Source organism: Saccostrea echinata, unplaced genomic scaffold (assembly GCF_033153115.1).
Source record: "Saccostrea echinata isolate AGI-Se365-2 ecotype Australia unplaced genomic scaffold, CSIRO_AGI_Sech_v1 ptg000009l, whole genome shotgun sequence".
Classification (NCBI taxonomy): Eukaryota; Metazoa; Mollusca; class Bivalvia; order Ostreida; family Ostreidae; genus Saccostrea; species Saccostrea echinata.
The window spans coordinates 50101340-50112267 of record NW_026889758.1 but is presented as its reverse complement, the minus strand read 5'-3'; the positions used below and the strand labels follow the sequence as shown (position 1 = coordinate 50112267).

General features: G+C 33.9%; 1 protein-coding gene across 1 annotated transcript; it reads right to left on the bottom strand.

Moving 5' to 3' along the window:
- Nucleotides 1-3: 3 nt before the first annotated feature.
- LOC133183008 (N-methyl-L-tryptophan oxidase-like) lies at nucleotides 4-9432 on the bottom strand. Its single transcript, XM_061317918.1, has 6 exons — nucleotides 9248-9432; nucleotides 8848-8992; nucleotides 4217-4718; nucleotides 4021-4139; nucleotides 3677-3823; nucleotides 4-392 (listed from the first exon to the last, which is right to left on the bottom strand). Exons 1-6 carry the CDS (start codon nucleotides 9353-9355, stop codon nucleotides 136-138), a joined length of 1278 nt encoding a protein of 425 aa, XP_061173902.1. The 5' UTR covers nucleotides 9356-9432; the 3' UTR covers nucleotides 4-135.
- Nucleotides 9433-10928: the final 1496 nt, after the last annotated feature.

Genomic DNA, 10928 nt, shown 5'->3' with positions numbered 1-10928 from the left:
CATTTTATTTGATACTTGGGGAAAACTTGGGGTACATTTTAGATTCAACTTTTTGATCAACCTTTAGAATCACATGGATAACATCACAAAAAAGTTATCAATCAAACAGAAAAGAAATGATTTACTGAATTATATTTACAGTTTACTTATACACATTCCACGACCTGACTTTAACTTTACATAAAATAAGTTCTGAGGGAGATCAGTATCCCATTTCCCATTCATCAGTAGCTCCACGGCAAGTCTTCCTATCTCGTCACTGGACTTGGCTGCATATCCATTCCCTGCAATGGCTACCCCTAGCTGGTTGTGGATTAGGTCTATGTAGGGTCTGTTGCTAGGGGCAACATCTACCACACAACTGTCACCATGGAAAGAGAGTACTTTAACACCTGTAATAAATCAAAGTGTTTTATATATTAAGTAATTTTAGACTGAAATATGGATTATAACACTGAGCATCTTAATGCCTTACCCATAGTGGACCTGGTGTATGGACTTTATTTTGTAAAGCTTTGCACCATATACCATACATGTGTACTTGGAATGTTACTTTATATTGACTGAATTATTCACTGAATTATGGCTCTTACATTTAACAAATCATTTTTAACTGCCCAAAACAAAAACCAAAACAAACACCCTTCCCACTAGCCCCACCCCAGAAAAAAGTTCTTCGTCCAGTCGTATATTGACCTTAAAACATTTTTAATGACATTCTTCCAAATTTAATCTAAAGAAAACCTCACCTAAGTGTAAAGTACAAAATTGTTTTTTAATTTAATGAATGTTGTTGTTTAATTCTTTCACTGAATATAACCAAATTTTAATATAAATAATTTCAATGGAGCTGACAGTTTTTTTTACGGCAATAGAAAAACTCTTTACCTTTATACCATATGTAGCCTATACTGACTTCAGTGTACATGCAGTTTCCGGAAAATCTACATAATCAATTCCATGGTTTTGGTTCATATCAGTCCAAAAATATATACCTTGTTCTATTTTTGACGTACAAGGTGTCTAATTGTCAGGCAAAGTGTCGATATAATAAAAATTCATAATAAACAGACGTGTAGCTCGTTAACAGGTCAGGAAAATTTCCCTCTATGAAAGTTAAGAAGATGTAAATGTTTTTTTTTCTGGCAAAAAAGAAACGAGAAATAACATAGATCTGCATTTTCTTTCTACAGCAGGCCGGTAGCAACGGTGTCAAAAGTGGGGACCCCCCCAAAAAAAAACAAAGGGGGGGCATCTAAATGAAAATTTACTATAGCAAAATAGTATACTCATATACCCCCTGGCACCCCGCGTTCTATGGGCCTACACAGGCACCGGACTGTTATTTTGTCGACATAATATACTCATATACCCCCTAGGCCCCTGCGTTCTGCAGGCCTGCACAGGCACCGGACATATGGATGATGTAACTAGTACTAAATACTAGTATTTTCATATACAGTAGAGGGACAATCTTTAAAACTTAACGAAATCTGAAATGAATATCAGATATCGGAATGTAAGTATCATAGGCTATGAATTCACGTTTTTTTTTTGTTTGACACTCTGTAAATTATTGTGTCTAATAAGAATTCTCAGAAGGTGGTGATGGTGGTGTGTGTGTGTTTGGGAGGGGGGGGGGATGTCGTCCTCGTCCTAGCTGCAGAACTGTAGTGTTATGGTTTTGTATTTTAGTCTTTGACCATAACTGGGCAAAGACTAAAATATAAACCATAACGGTACAGTTCTGCATCTAATATCATCCATACATCAAGTGCCTGTGATTGCAACCTCAAAAATGTCAATATATTTCTTTAATTAAGTTTTTAAGCTCCGATTGTTCAAGGTATCAGTTATTGTATGATAATTATTCTTTATTATTTCTAAAAATGCTTTTAATTTGTTAAAAGTATACTTTGAGCAAAAATGATTATGCGTGTTCTATTAATTTGCTCGGTGTCTAAATACCTAGAAGGAAAAACATCTTATTTAATTTGTGTGTGAAGTTGTAACAGTTTCCTTGAATCCATAGAGGGAAATCGCTCAGACCTGGTAATTTATTTTTATCCTTAACCAAAATAGAATCTTTGCCAAGAGTTCATTAAAGCCACCTAGTATCAGTTATTCGTGTCACATTTGATTGAATTATGAATATTGCTTTTGGGTTCAAAATTGACGCGTTTCCTCGTAAATGTGGAAAAATTAAAAGCAATGGAAATTCCCTCTGAAAATTTACGTTTAATGTCGTATGGTTCTTAATTTTGCATATTGTTGTGATTTGAGGGAAATATGCTTAATGTGTAATAAAATGATAGATCATAATTTCAACATATATGTACACAGCGATACCATGCAACAAACGAAGATGTTGTTAAACGCAGATTTCATGAATATTTTATTGTCGAGGGAGCTTGAATGCACACTTGATGATGAAATTTCTGAATATAACTTTTAAACATTTCTTGTCAATCCTTAAAATTCAGTACTTAGTGCATGTAATATAGATTATACCGTGCGTAATGTGTTTATTAAATGGACTTAACATGACCTTTCTATCATCGAAAATGTACCAACAAATCTGTCATTTTGATGCACATCTGGCGTGACACCTGAAAACACCTTGTGACTGCGTTATGACAATGACAAGGCACGATGTACGATGAAATCATCGCCATTTTTTTTCCCTCATGTTTTATGAAGTGCATTTAGCGTGTAATTCATTGGTTTAATGTGCCAATAACAAAGTCAAAAATTTCTGCCAGAGCTTAAGATTTTTCACTCAAAATTATACAGGTTTAATGCAATGTCGGATATTAATTTGACAGCAATGACACCGATTGATTGATTTTTACTTCTCTTGTGAGAATTTTTCACTCATATTAGACGTCATCAACTTCAAATTTAAAAAAGGGCATTTTAGAACATGAAAGTGAAATGTTTTACATCTAGTTCATAAAACATATTTTATTATTGTGTGGATGTTATCAATGTTGTCATACTTAAAATTCATGCATATGTTTATGCAATACAGTGCTAAAAGTTATAATAAAGTGCTTTATTGGAGAAAACTTGCATTGTTTATATTATTTGTAATAGGACCCTATTGGAAATAAGCTCTCGAGCTTTAATGGGTTATCCTGGAATCATCTAGTCACAGTGTTTATATTTCTTTAAAATGTGGTTACCTGAATATTTTATTCATTATATTTTTATAAGTACATGTATATGTAATACTATGTCTCCCAAATATGGCTTTCAAATGATTTATTACTGAAAATATGTGTAGTTGTTTATGTATGATGACTTGATACCGATTAAGTGATGATGATGAGGATAATTAAACCTTTACTCGCACTCAGGGCCATTGAGAATGAGGGTTCTTTATCGTACCAACGTCTGCTGTGATCGACACAGGGCCTTGGTTTTTCGTCTCATCCGAGACCTTAAAAGACTGCTTAGGGAATGAATACTTGCTACCTAAATTTAACGAGGTTAAGTTTGTCGCGGTCCTGGATCGAACCCACAATTTTCCGAGCGCTTACTACCGTGTCGATGAATTACTGATAAATAAATACAAGGAAAAATCGGTATGTCTTTGATTTATATTAGAACCAAATGTCTCCGCTCTCATCCGTGTTGAATTCTTCTCAAAATTTGAAATGGAACCCAATATTACCTTTGACCACACTTAAGATCATGTCTGCCATTTGCCGAGTAAGTCGTGCATCAGGTCCCTGGTCGAACCACTTCTTCATCTGTGTCCCTGTGTGCAGCAGCTTTGGTACCGAATCATGAGAGTGACCAAGTTTTATGTAGTATTTTCCTGAAAGAATTAAAATACTAGTATTAGTCTAAAAGCTACAAAAGACAACAGATATGTATTTTCTTATATCCAAGTTTCTGTCTGTTGTCGATTATTACCAAAGCCTATAATAAACAACGGACTTGTACATTCATATCTAGTACCTCCTGAACATTTTATCTATCCTGTTGTTAAGAAAACCAAAAGATTTTAAATACCATCAGGATAACGAATTGGAGGAAGCATGTAAAAGACGACAGGTGCCCGGGGATCAACAGGATAATCCCGACTCCAATCATCCCCGCCTCGACCAAAATAGAGGACCGAAGGCATGGTGCTATAAAACATGCAAGACAGTATTAAAAAAACGGATGAAACGAAATGCGTCAAATTTGAACTAATCGTTTCCATTACCTTATTTTGTTAGCATCCTCTTTGCTGATTTCTAGTTTCGTGACTGCCAATGGATAAAGCTTTGTATCGGGAGAAACCCCGGTTCCTAAGAGATCTCTGAAGGCTGTAAAGGCACCAGTAGCCACAAGGACTTTCTTTGCTAGAATTTTTGTCCCAGAGTCGGTAGTCACTTCCATCAACATAATGGGATTGTCATTATCGGGCACCACACGAGTTACGCTTCGAACCACCTCTTGTATGTGTTGGCAACCATTAGTCTTTGCGATCGTTATCTGGGCTTTTACGAGTCTTCTAGGACTGATGTATCCTGCCGAATGTGACTCGAACACCGCCTCGTCATCTTTTGGAATTGACAAGAAAGGAAAAAGAGATCGAGCTTCTGTTCCACTCAACACACTTGCGCTTAAATTATCTTTCTCAACAACATTTTTTACCGAGGTAATGTAATTTCCTCCATGGCTTCCAATCGAAAGACACCCAACTTCTTTGGCAATCTCGATTCCTGTATAAAAATTAAAACTCCATGAACAGCTAGCAACTCTAGATTTTACAAACTTATATATGATGGCACAATTCTGCCACCACTTGTCAGATATTTTTCTAGACTTGTCATATGTTTATGTCAATTTATCAGATATGTATTTATGTCAACTTGTAAGTTTTGTTGTCGACAAGGCAGGTGATACTGTTCATGACCAGGAAGCCACTAGCTGTCATATACACTAGACAAAATTGCTAACGCACCACTTGTTATTCTTTTTTGTGAATTGAACATTTGCCTAATCGATACTAGTATATAAAATACGTCATCTTTTCCAATACAGTGGGATTGACATATGTCTATGTGTCATGACTTAGACCCTAAAATGACTTTCTTGCCCGAAAACCAATTTCCCGACATGAATTGCGCACCCTTTTTGCCCAGATATGAAGTTGGTGATTATCGCTGATGGTCCTTGATGTTACACCAGAAGCAGCTAGTCTCCCGATAAAATATCAAATAATATGCAGCGATTGACTATCATATCGCCTACTAGTCATCCAGTGCCTTGGTATCCATACCCAGTCAAAACAATTTCCGGTTGCCCCAATTTTGTGGAACAAACTTGAAATTGTGATGTGGTGTTTACTTCATGGCTTGGCTATCTATACTAAACATTTTTATGCTTGTCAATCTATTTGCACCAATTTTTCACTAGAAGAATAAATATTTTTTTATTGTTTTAATTTCTTTTACAAATTCTTCCAAAGGAACCCCCCTGCAGACACCATACTGTTTGTTTTAGCACGCTCTTCTGGGATCAAATGCCATATACTGTGTAATTTTTTTTCTGATTTTTGAATTGGTACAAACATAAAAAACACAAACACAAAGAAAGAAAAAGAAAGAATGAGTGCACTTTAGAGTGTCATTTGGAGCCTTTTCGGCCACACATTTTAAGCCTTGAATTAGACTATATTGCTAAATTAATCTATGATTATTGTGCATACATATGCTTTTGATATTTATACTTCAAATTTTTTGTTAAACATATTGCTATAATTCCACACAACGTCATTGAAAAGAACATGTATAAGCCTTAAATTCCGGAAATTTGAACTGGACCACTTTCGAATTTAAGGTACCCGCAAATGGGCGGAGATATTTAAATCGCATGGAAGTGGAATGTAAACATTTGCACATTATTTCCAGATTGATTCTACAGTATGAATTTAAACGGAGGAGAGAAAGATTGTGTAGTTTCATGATTCACACAAATAATAAATGATTCATGGCCATACATATTGATCATTTTCATGATTCGTATCAATATGTTTGATGCCTAGCACCGAATTAGATCAATCTTGAGTTTTCGTATATGAAAAAAAAAGCCCCCTCTTTTTTCTTTAGCTTTATCATTTTTCGTTTTATATGCTGAATGCTTTTCAATTCAAAGAATGAATGTATGTTTTAAGAAAGATTCACATTTACATGACTTCGATGTCACACTACATGTAATCGTAATTCACTGTACATGTAGTACGTAGATTAATACAAACGTGTAGTGAAACAAATTATACATGTATGTAGTGATACATATTTTATTATATGCATGTATAGATAAATAACATTCGGAAATGAAATATAAAATTTTAAAATTTTAAACTTAAAATTTGAGTCGCTAGGTTAACATGAAAACTCCAAGAAATACAAACTATCTGTAATTTAAATTAACATTTTATTGACGGAACAAGTATTTCAGATTAAAAAACATGGTCAACGAAAATCCTACAACGTTACTACATGTATATCGATAATCACTCGCTTATGTCTTCAATATTTCTTTCATTTCGGCAATCCAAATATTGTCAGGTATGATACTAGTGTTTAGGGATGTGTCTGTAGATGCCTGCAGACCATAATACAGAAGTGAAATGAGCTAACACAGCTACATACTAATCGTGCACTTGATTTGCACTGGCAATACCAGAATTTCCTTCAAAATACATAAACGAAAAACACAATTTAGTGAAGACAAGGTAAACTTTAAGACCCTATTAAAATTTTCGCAAAAATCTTCATTATTTTGAAGTTGTTCAGGCCGGTACAAACGTTGAGATTTGTAGTTACTGTATAATACAAGTATTATATTCATATTATAATACTTTCCTGTACACACGTTTATACGTTTTATTAGATTGTTAATAGACTTTAGGGATTTCTACGTGTTTCCCTCGCAATATTTCTCCCTCCCTCTCTCTCTCTCTCAATAATGGAAAACGAGGTTCTGTTAGCAGTATCTGTTATCGTATTATGCATTGCATTAAAACTGAAAAAAACCACTGTAATGGAAACAGCGGCGGAACACTCGTATATGTACTTGGTGCACACAATGCATCGCTAGATGAGGTGCAAAGAGAAGACCCCAGTAGTTATAAAAACTTCTTTAGAATAGATAATGCAGCATTTGAGCAACTTTTACAATTACATGTAGTTACTTCTTTTGATCTTCTTCCCATAAAACAACGAGTTTTTCGATATTTTTACTGCTAAAGTCGACCATTATTTACCACGTGCTTTTTTTTTGTTATGATAAAAATAGGATGACCACAATGTGAGTACTTTTGATTGGTTTAAAAATGAAAGTTAAGTTAAGACTTGTATTAAGAAATAGAGCATTGCCCTATTCTTAATACAGTTTTATAAGATTCGAAAAATCTTAGGATTCACTGTATTAAAAGTCTATACATAGTCAGATTTTGTACTTAAATACATATCCGTGTGTACAGCCCTGAAGTCCATTGACAGACACAATGAAAGCATATCGAACAGTGGAATGTCACGTGAGTAAAGTGATTATAATATCAAACAGGTCAAAATAGGTTGACACTCGGTGACCTGTTAATTTAGTATAGCTAACCCGACCGTAGTTTGGAATTTTTTTTAAAAAATTACATATGAGCCGCAAATTGTCCAACATTGCCCTTTGGATATGTATAAGTTTAAATCAAAATACACATTCTGTGCAAATGAGAAGAATGGACAAGTTGCGGCTCGATGTAAACAATGTCGTTGAAAACTGGTATGCATATGAATAACAATAGAAATGTGACAAAACTGCTAGACCCCTGTTGCAAAAACCAGTGCCGCTCGGCATTATTTAATATTTTTATGTGATATAATATATCAAACCCTGCTCTTAAGATATTGTTTAATAATTCTGATTCAGAAAGTTTATAAATTTCGGAAATTTATTATTGGCAAAGCACCGGGATCCAACTCTCATAGCTTAAGTGCACTGATCCTTTGTTCCTCCAAAAAAGTATAGACACAATTTTAATTTTTTCTATGAAATGGTCACGCTTCGGTTAACTTTGTAGTTATTTATCAGTTAAGACATTTAAATGCATCATTTTTTGCTTAAGCAACATAATTATATATCAAATACATCATAAACAAGTTTAGAAAAGTAAAATATTAATTTCATTTGGTGGTGCGTTAGCAATTTTGTCTAGTGTACTTGTCATCATCATATCTGACAAGTCGACATACGCTTCCAACAATTAATTATTTGACAAATCGACGTAATTTCTTTTCTGACAAGTCGTCACATTTCTGTGAAGTCGACATGATTATATAATGTCGACATGTCAGATGCTAATATCGACTTGTATGTTGATATGTCGACTTGTCAAAAAATTATGTTGACTTGTTAGATGTCATTTCATTTCGAAAGTGATATTTACTTGTCAGATGATTAACCTGACTTGGCAGATCTTTATGTCGACTGCCAGGTGCGGTTATGTCGACTTGTCAGAAATGTGTTGTCAACTGGATTGCACAAATTGAGCACAGACATGTTTTTTTGAATTTTTAAACACGTGAATGAATCACAAGTCAACAAAATGATCTGAAGTTGACATAAATATCTTGCAAGTCGACATAAATATCTGACAAGTCGACATAAACATCTGACAAGTGACGGCAGAACTATGCAATCATGCTTATCTTACCTAAGAGTTTTGAGATACACGTGTATTCATGGGTAAATTTTGTTAAACGCTCTATCCAGAGATATTATCTTTTTTATTGTGTTTGTGATACACTGACTCAAAATGTAAATGACTTGATATGACATTATAAGCTTTACCGCATTCTTTCTCAATTTCGGCGTATCTAGGTATTGACTTTTGAGCTAGTTTGGCCCAGACAGGATCAGAAGTTGACCGCATGTAAATTCTGCCTTCATCATAATGTCCACCATATATGTCCCTAGGCGAATCTTGGGAGCGTTTCTGAGAAAGGAGATGATTTTTTTCTTCTTATCATCTGATTACCGTTTGTTTCCTATTTGCCACTTAGTATTGTGCATTTTTATCATAATCAGTTGTTTATATTTATTATATTTTGCTTAATTTACCATAAATTCAAGCAATTGATATTCCAAGGCCAAGAATTTTTTACATAACAACAATATCAACTACTTTGTTCTAACGAATATGGCATTATATGCAAAAAAGATTCTTTAAATAATCCCTGCTTGAACTCACCTTGTCAGGCTCATCCGGGCCAATCAAGCAGACATTGAGAAAGTTAGACGCATGCTTGGCTGCCGCGGATCCAATCAAACCCGCGCCAACAACGCAAAGATCAAACATTCTTAAAGAGTCTTATCGTGTGACTGGCAATAAGAGTAGAAACAGAGGTCAAAAACAGAGTATTAATCTCGATCTTAAGATATATGATACTAAACATGCTAAATTTGAACATCTTCCAATAAGACCTATACTTCCTGTATGTTCATGTATACATACAACAATTTGGATTAAGACAAAGTCGTGCTTTATCTCTGTAAAATAAACTTATAGGTATATTGAAACAAATTGAGAGAATAGTATGCATTGTATATTGTTTTACATCGCCACAACGGAAGGGAATCTATCCATTACTGCTCCTACAAACATGAGGATGAAACCCGAAGCTTGCTATAATAATTGTATTAAATTTTAGTGAAATTTCTGGTGGCATATTTCCCCCCTACTTGCAAGATAAATTATTTTAACTTAACATGCAACATCATTATATAGACATGCGACTTATTTATGTCAACATGTAAAATAATTATGTTGACATGCAAGTTACCAATCTCTTTAGAGGATGTAATTTTCATATTGGTAAATTTACTTACTAACGCCATTTTATGTCATCATACAAGCAAGATACAACAGGATTATATTGACATGCGACTTATTTATGTCAACATGCAAGATAATTATTTAGACATGCAACTTATTTATGTCACATGCAAGATAATTATGTTAACATGCGAATTAATTATGTCAACATGCGAGATATGTATGTTAACATGCAACTTATTATCTTGCATGTTGACATAAATACCTCGCATGTTAAAATATAACTCGCATGTTGACATAAATAAGTCGCATGTTGACATAAATAAGTTGCATGATGACATAAGAAAGTTGCATGTTAACATAAATAAGTTGCATGTTTACATAATTATCTTGCATGTAAGGGGCAGAAATATGCTACCATATTATATAGACATGCAACTTTTTTATGTCAATATGAAAGATAATTATATTAACATGCGAGTTAATTATGTTATCATGCAAGATATGTATGTTAACATGCAACTTATTATCTTGCCTTTTGACATAAATATCTTGCATGTTTAAAGTAGAACTCGCATGTTGACATAAATAAACTGCATGTTGACATAATTATTTTGCATGTTGACATAAATAAGTCGCATGTCTACATAATTATGTTGCATGTTAACATGAATAAGTCCACATGTTGACATAAATATCTTGCATGTTAACATAGTTATCTTGCAAGTTAACATAAATAAGTCGCATGTCAACATAATTCTGTTGCATCTTGCTTGTATGATGTCGTATACTGGCGTTAGAAAGTAAGTTTACCAACATTATAATTAGATTCTCAAAATAAATTGGTATTTTGCATGTAAACATAATTATTTTGCATGTTGACATAATTATCTTGCATGTGGACATACTTTTTCTCGCATATTAGCATAATTTATCTTGTATGTAGGGGGCAGAAATATGCCACCGTAGAAATTACTGAACCTTTGATTTACTTGACAAATAGTCCAGGAAATGTAATGACTTTTGTTATTGTCCTTCAGAATAATATGTCACCTATAGACTACATTACAATGATCTTTGTAGTCAAATGCAAGCA